This window comes from Megascapheus bottae, chromosome 14 (genome assembly GCF_031878675.1).
Source record: "Megascapheus bottae isolate mThoBot1 chromosome 14, mThoBot2.hap1, whole genome shotgun sequence".
NCBI lineage: Eukaryota > Metazoa > Chordata > Mammalia > Rodentia > Geomyidae > Megascapheus > Megascapheus bottae.
In genome coordinates this window covers 53,857,669-53,870,229 of record NC_143522.1, presented here as the reverse complement: position 1 = coordinate 53,870,229, position 12,561 = coordinate 53,857,669, and the positions used below count along the sequence as shown (strand labels likewise).

The 12,561-nt window shown below is 43.1% G+C and overlaps 1 protein-coding gene and 1 pseudogene across 1 annotated transcript; both read left to right on the top strand.

The window, feature by feature from the left end:
- Positions 1 to 3,761: 3,761 nt before the first annotated feature.
- LOC150055358 (mast cell protease 8-like) lies at positions 3,762 to 6,558 on the top strand. Its single transcript, XM_090345492.1, has 5 exons — positions 3,762 to 3,816; positions 4,905 to 5,055; positions 5,385 to 5,520; positions 5,720 to 5,974; positions 6,409 to 6,558. The coding sequence occupies exons 1-5, from the start codon at positions 3,762 to 3,764 to the stop codon at positions 6,556 to 6,558; spliced, it is 747 nt and encodes a 248-aa protein (XP_090201618.1).
- A 780-nt stretch (positions 6,559 to 7,338) lies between these two features.
- LOC150055357 (DNA-directed RNA polymerases I, II, and III subunit RPABC2 pseudogene) lies at positions 7,339 to 7,878 on the top strand (annotated as a pseudogene).
- The last annotated feature ends 4,683 nt before the right edge of the window (positions 7,879 to 12,561 follow it).

Genomic DNA, 12,561 nt, shown 5'->3' with positions numbered 1-12,561 from the left:
AAAAAGACCCAATAGTCCAGAACCCAAGGCTTCCAGTTGTAAATGAAAGCACTCAGGAGGATATCTGAGAAAACTTCCTTCTGATGGAGTCATATTAGTGGTCAGAGTAACAAGATGAAGCCAGGCAGGTTTCGAAGCAGCTCTCCTTGCCTTGCCCACGTTTCCTCCAGTTTCCATACCTCACCACAGTCCTGAGTGTTAGAGTTCCTGCTATGTCTAGTTGATAAATAATGTAATAGCCACGTATGAAATAGAATGCAGCATCACACTCAAGACTCCTGCATGTATGTAGCAATCTCTTCAAATAGAATAGTCACCACATAGAATGGTGTCTGCAGGGCTGGGGTAGGAGACAATGGTTAGTTGGGGTTTCCACCAAATCCTAAGACTCCAGAGCATAGAAATTGTCTGGAAAAATGTAAGCAGCTGCTCTTGTACATGGAAGGGATTGCTGCAGCTCTCTGGTAATGTTCACCTGTCCAGACCCAAGAGAAGAGGTCGCAGGTCTGGCTGGTGGCTGGCCTCTAACTGAGGCTACATCGACTAGCTCTCTTGCCTGGCAATATTTTATTGAAACAGTAGCTGTGGTGAGAGAAATTCAGAGTCACCATCTAAAGAGAAGGCTGGGCAGGAGAGGAAAGAACACATGCAGGCACTGAGAAGATGGCACAGACACGGTAGCCATTCCCCTGAGTTTGTCCTCCTCTTTAGGGCTCACCAGGCTTCAGGAATGGATACGAGTGAACTTTCCATTAGAGCTGAGAAGTGCTTATCCTTTCTCCAAAACTTTTTTTTTCATTTATATCCTACCTACATAGATCTCCTTTCACATATGTATTGTGTCTCACATGTACCTAAACCTGTTTCTTTTCCTTTCTTATTTCTGGTCACAGGGTCCTAAGGCAATTACACATTTGACAGAAAAAAAAAATCACAAGAGCAGCCAAACTCCCTCCCTGCACAGAGGCTGAATGCAGACATGTGTGCCCTGCCCTTGCATAGTTTAGTGTATTTCCCAGCGATAAGGACCAGAGGAAGCATAAAGTAACTTACGAGGGTAACTGCATTCCAATATTCATGAGTCCTCAGAAACGCTAGGAGACTGGGGGCCTGAGTCATGTGTGGGGTAGACTATAGCCCCCCCAAAAAATCCCAATATCTCAAAGGACAACTGTCTACCACAAAAAAATGTGATATCGCTGTCAAGGATATAAGCAATCAGCTTTAGAAATTGTGAAATGGCTCATGATTCTATGTGACAGGATACACTTCAATGATAAACAACTGCTTTGTGGTAACATCAGAATCTATCATCTTTTGATTTTTTTATGCTGAGAAGTTTTCATAAATTTCATTTCAACATATGTGGCAACCTAATATGTCCATCAAGAGTTAATTAATTAGTCATTCCAAGACTGTGGAATGTTGTGGTTACATTTTTCACCTAGAGAGCAAGAACGCTTGGAAAAAACTAATACATTTTACAAGTTAATAATATAACCTATAGCGAAAACTCAGACTTGGGCAGAAAATGAAAAGGAGAACATTCTTGACTATTCCACATTTTCCGTGATGCAAAATTCAGTGTAATTGCTGGATATAGTGGCTCGAGCCTGTAAACTCAGCTACTTGGGACGCTGAGATCTGAGAATTATGGTACAAAGCCTGCTAGGGCAGGAAAAGCTCATGAGACTTCTATCTCTAACTAACCACCAAAAAGCTGGAAGTACAGCTGTGGCTCAAATAGTACAGTTCTACCTTTGAGCAAAAAAAAAGCTCTGGGACAACACCCAGGCCCTGAGTTCAAGCCCCAGTATTGGCACGCGTGCACACACACACACACACACACACACACACACACACACACACACACACATTTAGTGTTATGTCCAACTTGCTGCAAGATTCTAAAAGTCCTCTATATGAAATTATTTTTAACCCAAGAAAATCAAGATCAATATCAATCAATCAAAATCAATATCAGGCTGACTGTATTCAAAACAGCAACATATTTAAAATTTAAATTCAGATTAACAGCTGTGAAGTACCTACATACAGACAACTGTCGGAGAAACTCAGGGTGGCCCTTATCAGGTGTGGAAAGCTGGGAGTAGCAGAGATTTTCCTCCATTACGATCATCAGAGTAATGAATGAAACTCCAACCAAGTGGCAAATCTTTGTTTCTCACCAGGCACTAGTGGCCTGTAATCCTAGCTACTTGGGAGGCTGAGATCTGAGGACCACAATTCAAAGCCAGCCGGGGCACTGAAATCCATAAGATTCTTCCCTCCAATTAATCACCAGAAAACCAGAAGTGGCACTGTGGCTCAAGTGGTAGAGTGCTAGCCTTGAGCTACACAACCAACAACAAAAACAACAACGGAAATCTTCATTTCTCCTCTCTCCTCTTCTATTATTTTTGTTATCAGTGACTTTCGTACTCAAAACTTTCTGAACCTTTAAATGTTAAGAGCTAAAAACATCAGACTTATCAAACTGAACTGACAACACATCACACACGTTCATTTGGCTGCTTTGAAGCACATCTGTTCTGGCATTTCCGTGCCTGACCCCTTCCTCACTTCATCCACTGTCTCTACTCTTTACCTGATTGCCAACAGTGTACATTTGCTCAGCATGTTCAGAAGTTGGTTATGGATCAGGCCTTTCTGCAGTGTGTTAGAAGAGATAAGCGTTGTGCACATTTTAAAAGTAGTTGTATAAAGGAATTGCAATTTAACAAAGCAGTTTATGAAAACTGCATCCTGATCTGTCACCTCCTTCAACATTCTCACCCACCCCTTCCAATCTATACCTTCTTTCACTTTTTAAAAATATTTTTTTTATTTTTGTATTCTTTTTATAAAGGGGATGTAGTTACGTAAGTCAGATAATGAGTACACTTCTTTTTGGACAGTGTTACCCCGTCACCCCTTCCCTTGCTCTCTCCCATGTATTCTCTCCCACACTCTCTTAATTTGTGTTTTGGTCAGTCATGGGGCTTGATCTCTGGGCCTGAGTGCTGTCTCTGAGCTCTTCAGCTCAAGGCTAGTGCTCTACCACTTTGAGCCACAATGCTAATTCCAGTTTTCTGGTGATTAATTGAAGATAAGAGTCTCACAGAGTTTGGGGCTGGGAGGTTAGCCTAGTGGTAGAGTGCTTGCCTAGCATGCAAGAAGACCCGGGTTTGATTCCTTGGTACCACATACATAGAAAAAAAAGCTGGAAATGGTGCTGAGGCTCAAGTAGTAGAGCTCTAGCCTTGAGAAATTTCAAGGACAGTGCTCAGGCCCTAAGTTCAAGCCCCAGGGGTAGCAAAAAATAAAAAAATATATACATTGACTTTTTTGCCATTTAATCAAGTTGTTTCTCTATACAGTGCAGCTATACAAGTATATCATGACTGAATTCTCCTCTCCTTTCTCCCCCCACTTCAGTAGTCTACCCCATTACCTTGGCCCTACCCCTACACCTCTTAATTTCAAAAACTAAAATAAAATAGAATCTTAGGCTCTGAGGCTATTGAAACAATGTGGTCACGCTCACCAGTAACTGCCTAACAATGTGCTTCTTACAACACACCACTCACACCTTCCTGTGGGACGAGAGGAGATACGGTTAAAGCCCCAGAGAAAACTGACAAGAGCCAGGAGGAAATCAGTGGTCATTGACCTTGACCTTCCTTAATTCACATCAGAGTTTAAAAAGTCTGGAAGAGTAAAGAAAGGCCAGTCAGCACCTAGCCAGACTTCTGGAGAAGATGCTAGCTCTCCTGTTCTTTCTGTCAGCTCTCTTCTCCTTCAGCACTGAAGCAGGTAAGTGACCATTCCTGGTCCTGAGGCCTGGCCTGAGGAAGCACCAACATTTCTTCTAGTTCTGAGCTGGGCTATCTCTAATATTCAACTTTGGCTTTCTCTCTGCCCAACCGTGCTGCACCCCAACTCTCTCACTGTCTACTGCACAGAACTACTATCAAAAGGCACCCAGTAGGTGCCTCTGTAACCTTAAAAGTTGCTTCGTTCTTAGACTAGTACAGCCACTGGTGAAAATAGTGCTGTTCTCTGCTTTGGGCCATCTACATCCCAAGAGCTCTCCTCTCAACTAATACATGGCATGCTAACTTCTACTCACCCCTGCCTTCTTCCAATCTGTTTAGCCACTTGGCTCTGCCAGACACTACCACAGAACCAAACTGAGAGGCCTGTGTGACCTCACTTCTGCTTCATAGCAGTTCAAAGACTAGCTGAGCTCAGCACCAGACCCCAGCTCGTTTCGCCATCTCACTGTGAGTCCTACTCTCTTGCACTCTGCCCTCTTTCCCATTAGGCTTCAAGACCTCAGGCACCTTCCATCCTACTGAGGTGGAAATTGCATTAGGAACTTTGCTTTTCAGCTAACACAACATAATTGAGAACAGTTCTTTTGCGGATCAAATAGATTTTTGTGGGATAGTACCTCTCGAAGAGCATTCTACTCTGAGAGCATATTATGTTCACTCTTTAGGGACCCTTTGATGGAAATAAGCAAGTCTTAAGTGGTTTGAGAGGCACTGAACATTGAAGCAACCATAATCAGTCAGAAAGTGTATTCCGGGTCTTTGTATAATTATATTAAGTTCAAATCTTCTACCTTAAGACATAGGTGAAACTTCATTGATCCAGAACAAGGCAGAGATCCATCATCTGTGCAAGAAGAAAATGAAGGAAAAGAGAAGAGTCATGCTGTAAGCCCACCAGGCTGACCACAAAGCCAGAAGTCCTTTCACAGCTCCTACCAAGGCTCTCTTCCTTTCAGGGTCCAAGGCCACACACAGTCTCAGCTTGATGCCTCCTGCCATCCAATCAGAGTCCTTGACCTTTGGTTTCTGCAAATCTAGAGATTCACAAAAGTCTTTCTCTTTCAGGAGAAATCACAGGGGGTACAGAGGTCATACCCCACTCACTGCCTTACATGGCATATGTAAGATTCTATAATCTCAAGTCTGTTCGGTCTAGCTGTACTGGATTCCTGGTGCAAAGAGATATTGTCATAACATCTGCTCACTGTAATGGAAGGTGAGGAGAAACAACTGGGTCTGACTCAGGTAGGGTCCTGAGCATATAGAATCAAGGACAAATAAATATTCCCCTGATGCGCTCTCAATTGACCCAAAATGAGAGGATGACTAAAAAGGGTAGGGAAGTTTCTGGAGACACAGTCTCTCCTCAATGCTGAGTAGAAAGGGGGAGAAAAAGGCAGTGCAGTCCACATTTGGACTAAGGTAAGACTTGCCTACTGTTCTCTGCCCTAAGCTGAGCTTCCAACCTAACTTTGGAGACTGATTTGTGGTTTAGGACAATTATCCTGGAACTGTGGCTCAGTCTTATCCATCTTATCTTTGCAGCAAAATAAATGTCACTTTGGGTGCTCACAATCTCAAGAAAGAGGAAAGCACCCAGGAAACCATTCCTGTACTCAAAGCCGTCCGTCATGAGGATTACAGTAAATTTCTAATGATCAATGACATCATGTTGCTAAAGGTACCAGCCTACTTACCCCCGATTTATCCACACAGCTCACTTGGGTTCCTAGGATCCTCCTTTGCGGTGGGAGGCTCTTCTACTGGTCCAAGGGAATAGAATGGGGTTTGTGGGAGGAATGTTCCAGGCAGGGGAGGTGCAGACATTCTTACTCCTGCTTTACTAGCCCCAAACTATCATATGTCATCTCTCTGACCAGCTTAAATACAAAGCTCAAATCACTCCAGCTGTGGACATCATTACCTTGCCGACAAGCCACGAGTGGGTGAAACCTGGGAGAAAATGCAGTGTGGCAGGCTGGGGGGTACAGGCCAATGGCCAACAATCCAACACATTGAAAGAAGTGAGCCTGGAGATTCAGGATGCCCAGAAGTGCAAAGACATCTTCCCAAACTACAACAATTCCATCCAACTCTGTGTGGGAGATCCTAAGGACAAGGGGATGCCTTCTCTGGTCAGTAACGTTGCCATCTTGCACTGTTTGGGCACTGACAGAGCAAAACTGAATACACCTAGCCAAGCCTCCTCCCATCTCCATCACAACTTCTAGTCTGAGGTCTACCTGTGGGAAGAGCCAGGATATACTCAGCCAATGGAAATCTGGGTTCTTTCTCAACCCAGTCTCTTTTTCTTTGTCCATGGAGAAATAGAGAGCTGGGCCTAGCTTGAACTAGGGAGAGGCCTCTAGAGGCAGATTCCCTCTGCTCATGCGTATCACAGAGTCCCCCCTCCCCCAACACCCCGACTGAGAATACACCAAAGATGACCACTCACTCCTTTTCTCTCTGGAAACTCCGGCACTTAGTGAGCACAAAAGGCAAGAAGTAGAAAACATGCCACAAAGAGGGGAAAGAAGATCTCTACTGAAACTTCTTTTTCTCTTTACAGGGTGATGCAGGAGCGCCTCTGGTGTGTGATTATGTAAGCCAGGGCATTGTGAACTATGGTCGTCTTTCTCACAATCCTCAAGTGTTCACAAGGATCTCAAGGTACAGTTCCTGGATTAAAAAAACAATTGAGCAGCTGGAGCATCTCTAGAAGAAGCCCCAACCCAGGATCAGTGTCCATATCCAGGGGTAAAGACACCTGGCTGTTAATAAAGAAATCTTTCTCCAGGAGTCACCTAATTTCTCTTTTTTTTTTTTTTCTCTCAGTCCTGGGGCTTAAACTCAGGGCCTGGGCCCTGTCGTTGAGCATTCTCAAGGCTAGAACTCTACCACTTGGGCCACAGCACCACTTCTGGCTTTTTCTGGATATGTGGTAACCAAAGAATCGAACTGAACTCAGGGCTTCATTCATACTAGGCAAGCTCTTTACGGCTAGGCCAAACTCCCTACTCTCTGATCTCTTTTTCTTCCTTCCATATATTCTCTTGGCAGCTATGGGCCACCTCCCCATCCACCCTCTTGTCTCCTCTCGGTCACTCTATCTGAACACTCTTCACAAAGCTTCTAGTTCACACCTGTGCATCTCACAACCTTTACACCTTTGTATGCTGTGCACAATACATTGTATATGTATGGGCATAAACAAAGGCCTGGCAGGACTCTCTGGGTCTCTGTCTGTGGATTGCTGGATGATGTCTTTCTCTTCTACCTTACTTTCATGCAAGGCGTCAGAGAATGCCAGGGTATCTCTTCACCCAAGATCAGAGATGAATCACTGGAAGTGAGGTGCTGTGTTCCTAACCCTCTAGACACATTTTCATGTCAGCATTTCTCACCCAAAACAGCTCTCCCCAGAGTCCTGGTATGGACCCAAAGTCATCAGCCACCGATTCAGTAGCTTCCATCACATTCACACTGTGCAAGTGTCTTGATGAAGTCCCATTTTCACGATGGTGGACCCCTGGGTCTGAGGTGATGGATGCCTGCAGCACAATCGGAGTTTGTTATCTGGGTCAACCATAAATTGAAACCTCTTAAGAAAATACACATGGTTGCAGCTCGAGGCAGGGGCGCGTAGATAGAAGGCCCGGGGCTCAGAACCGGGGCGCTCTGACAGGGACATCACGTCAAACAAGGACAACTTTGATGGTGATGGCTCTGGTGACATTGAAAGGATGAAGGGCTAGATGACTTGGAGAAGGTTGAGGGGCGGGGTCAGCACAGGCTAACCAGAACCGAATCGCCACTCTGTACCTGACCCAGTATGAGCGAGCCCATGCACTGGGCACTGGAGCACTCCAGACTGCGATGTGAGCCCCCGTGGTGGTGGAGCTGGAGCAGGGAGACTGATCCTTTACTCGTGGCCATGAAGGAACTCCAGGCCTGAAAGATTCCCATCATCATACGCTGCTCCCTGCCAGAAGGGAGGTAGGAAGATTGGGTCGGGGATGAGCTTAGTATCCCGGACTGAGTCGGAGGAGCATCTTCCTGACTCTGCCCCAGCCTCCATTTTCATGCTCACTTTAAATGTGTAAATAATAAATCCATGAACCTTTTTACCCTTACAAAGCACACATTGAGGCTGGGAGTTTGGCCTAGCAGTAGAGTGCTTGCCTAGCATGCCCCAAGACCCGGGTTTGATTCCTTGGTACCACATACATAGAAAAAAAAAAGCCAGAAGTGGTGCTGAGGCTCAAGTGGTAGAGCTCTAGCCTTGAGAAAGTCCAAGGACAGTGCTCAAGCCCTGAGCTCAAGCCCAGGACTGGCAAAAAAAAAAAAAGCACATTGAAACCTTAAGGCACAGGGGTGAAGACAAACATGACTGTTACTCAGGGGACTGTCCTGGATAAAACTTCAGAGTCCAAAAAATCACATGATTGTCTCAATACACGCAGAAAAGGCATTTGACAAGATCCAACACCCCTTTATGTTAAAAGCTCTGGAGAAACTAGGAATCCATGGAACATTCCTCAATGTAATAAAGGCTGTGTATGAGAAACCTACTGCTAGTATTACACTTAATGGTGAAAATCTAAAGCCATTCCCTCTAAAATCAGGAACGAGACAAGGATGCCCACTCTCTCCACTCCTCTTTAATATAGTACTAGAATTCCTAGCCAGTGAAATAAGGAAAGAAGCAAGCATAAAGGGGATCCAAGTAGGGAAAGAGGAAATAAAACTACACCTCTTTGCAGATGACATGATTCTGTATTTAAAGAATCCTACAGACTTTACTCCCAAGCTCCTTGAGCTGATTCAAAGCTTTGGAAGAGTAGCAGGCTATAAAATCAACCCTCAAAAATCAACTGCCTTCCTTTACGCCAACAGTGAGAGGAACGAGGCAATAATCAGGAAAGAAACTCCTTTCACAATAGCCGCAAAGAAAATAAAGTACCTAGGAATTAGCTTAACTAAGAATGTAAAGGACCTTTTTGATGAAAACTTTAAAACCCTAAAAAAGGAAATTAAAGCAGAACTAAGGAAATGGAAAAACCTCCCATGCTCCTGGATTGGAAGAATCAACATTGTGAAAATGACAATCTTGCCAAGGGCTACCTACAAATTCAACGCAATACCCATCAATATCCCAATGGCATTCTTTAAAGAAATAGAGGAGGCAATTCAAAATTTCATATGGAATAATAAAAGACCCCGTATAGCAAAAACACTTCTTAGCAGAAAGAACAGCGCTGGAGGAATTTCAATTCCAAACTTTAGACTCTATTACAGAGCTATAATTATCAAAACAGCTTGGTACTGGCACAAGAACAGGCCTGAAGACCAATGGAATAGAACTGAGGACCCAGATATTAAACCACAGACCTATGGCTACCTAATCTTTGACAAGGGAGCCAAAAAAATAGAATGGAAGAAAGACAGCCTCTTCAACAAGTTGTGCTGGCAGAACTGGTTAAGCACCTGCAGAAAACTAAAGTTGGATCCTTCTTTGTCACCTTGCACTAGAATTAACTCCAAATGGATCAAAGACCTGGAGGTAAAAGCTGACACACTGAAAACTTTACAGGAAGGAATAGGAGATACACTAGGCCTCCTTGGCACAGGTCGAAACTTTCTTAATAAGGACCAAGAATCACAACAAATCAGAGAAAGGCTGGATAAGTGGGACTGCATTAAACTGCAGAGCTTTTGTATGGCAAAGGACATAGCTAGTAAACTAATCAGGAAGCCTACAGAGTGGGAGAAGATCTTCACCAACCAAACAACGGACAAAGGCCTCATATCTAAACTATATCAACAACTCAAAAAATTGAATCACTCCAAAACTAACCTCCAAAGTAACAACCATCCCATTAAAAAATGGGCCAAAGAATTAAAGAGAGTCTTCTCTGAAGAAGAAACAAAAATGGCCTATAGACACATGAAGAAATGCTCAACATCTCTGGTCATAAAAGAAATGCAAATCAAAACAACTCTAAGATTCCACCTCACTCCAGTTAGAATGGCCAGGATCAGGAAAACAAATAATAACAGATGCTAGAGGGGATGTGGCCAGGAGGGATCACTACCACACTGTTAGTGGGAGTGTAAACTCGTTCAACCACTATAGAAAGCAGTGTGGCAGTGCCTCAAAAGGCTAAACATAGAACTCCCCTATGACCCAGCAATTCCACTACTTGGCATTTACCCAACCATCCAGAAACAAGGACATACTAAATCCACTAGCACAACAATGTTCATTGCAGCACTATTCACCATAGCAAAGATATGGAACCAACCTAGATGTCCCTCAGTTGATGAATGGATCAACAAGATGTGGTATTTGTACACAATGGAATTCTACGCTGCTGTCAGAAAAAAATGACATCGCCCCATTTGTTAGGAAATGGAAAGACTTAGAAAAAATCATATTAAGTGAAGTAAGCCAGACTCAAAGGAACTTAGGCTCAATGGTTTCCCTCATTCGTCATAATCAGTAGAAACCTTGGGCTCTACTAGCAGAGATTTGCAATAGAGCAAACTCTTGATACATAAGGACATATAATATGAAGCTAATTGAAAGGACCTCCAGGATAGTGAAACAAAAGCCATATAATGAATGATTGTTGTCTCTTATCTCCTTTGCTGTCCCTTGGTTATCTCATATTGGTATAGTATCTCACTTTGTTATCTGATATATTGAACTTATTTGTATTTGGATATTTGAAATTTGATAGGGAAGGGGGGAAAACCAAGACGGGTGGGGGGTGTGGGGGAGGAGGGAAACAGGTACCAAGACATGTGAAAGGGTATCAATGTATGTGAATTAATGCACCTTCTATCTGGCAAATATCATGTAACCCTTTTACTAATTACAATAAAAAAAAGAAACCTTGGGCTCTACTAGCAGAGATCTGCAATAGAGCAAAATCTTGATACATAAGGCCATATAATGTGAAGCTAATTGAAAGGACCGCCAGGATATTGAAACAAAAGCCATATAATGAATGATTGTTGTCCTTAATGTACTATGTTGTCTCTCATCTCCTTTGCTGTCCCTTGGTTATCTCATATTGGTATAGTACCTCACTTTGTTATCTGATATATTGAATTTATTTGTATTTGGATATTTGAAATTTGATAGGGAAGGGGGGAAAACCAAGATGAGTGGGGGGTGGGGGGGAGGGAAATGGGTACCAAGACATGTGAAAGGGTATCAATGTATGTGAATTAATGCACCTTCTATCTGGCAAATATCATGTAACCCTTTTACTAATTACAATAAAAAAAAAGAAAAAAAAACTTCAGAGTCCATAGGAAGATTCACATCTTCCACTCTCTAGATGCTTCTCAGATAATACAGAGGGGTCAGAACCAGAACTCTGAACAAACTTGCTGTTTCACTCATGCCCAGTACAACCTTTCTTCATGGGCCAAGGCAGGACCTAGTGATGGCATATGTAGGTGCTTGAGTACAGAGTTCCTGCAGAGGGCAGCTTACTCCCAGGAAATGAGAAACAGCACCACTGGGACACCGCACAGGACACACACGTCCCTGAATAAGGGAATTTGATAGGGACTAACTCAAATATTTAGTCGCCCAGGGCCTAGGGAGTCAGGGAAGGATGCATCTGAGAGCTGCTGAGCAGGTACTGCGACTTCAGCACAGGATTGACGTGTTGTACGCTCAGCTGTGGAAAGGAAGTATACTGTCATTTCTACAGGGGACTGTAGAATGATCTTGAAGATAGTATAGATCCACTGAATAAATGGAATCTCAATGGGGGAGGGAAATAGAGACAAAATCATAAGAAGGGATATCAACTAATTAATGCACCTTCTATCTGGTGAATATAACTGTAACTATTCTATACATTCAAATAAAAAATTATTAAGAAAAAAGAAAACTAGACTGCTTGTTACTGCTTTCCAACAATAACAACAACAGATTATGTGGGTCCACAGGCATTCCTCAGGATCACACATTATGCATAATTGCACCTGTCCTCCTGCTTTCCCAGGACCTTGAGCTCTACATACTTTCCTATTCATGTGATCTGGAATAAAACATTACATTGTACACCTGACAAGCACAGAAATCAAAACTCAATGTAATATTTCTTATCAATAGATACTCAGATAGGATGAGATTTAACTTTGAACTTGGCCAAAATAAATAAGAAACATTAGAAATAATAACAGAAAATATGAATGACCATAATACTTGTTATTGCCTTTATATAGAATGTAAATGCATTTGTTTGAGAAGTTGTAATCTTCTGTAATGTTTCTTTTTCTTTGCTTTTTTTGGGGGGGGTGCCAGTATTGGGGCTTGAGCTCAGAGCCTCATGCTCTCACTTGGCTTTTTTACTCAATGCTAGAATTCTGCCACTTGTGCCACATCTCCACTTTAATTAAATGAAACAGCTTTTTGTTGTTTAATTGGAGATGAGGCTCACAGTTTTTTCTGCCTTGGATGGCTTTGAGCAAAGATCTCAGTCTTAGCCGAGCTTGGTGGCTCATGCCTGTAATCCTAGCTACTCAGGAAGGTGAGATCTGAGAATCACAGTTCAAAGCCAGCCTGGGCACTAAAGTCTGTGAGACTCTTATCTCCAATTGACCACTAGAAAAGAAGTGGTGCTGTGGCTCAAGGGGTAGGGTGGTAGCCTTCAGCTGAAGAACTCAGGGATAGAACCTAGGCCCAGAGTTCAAGCCC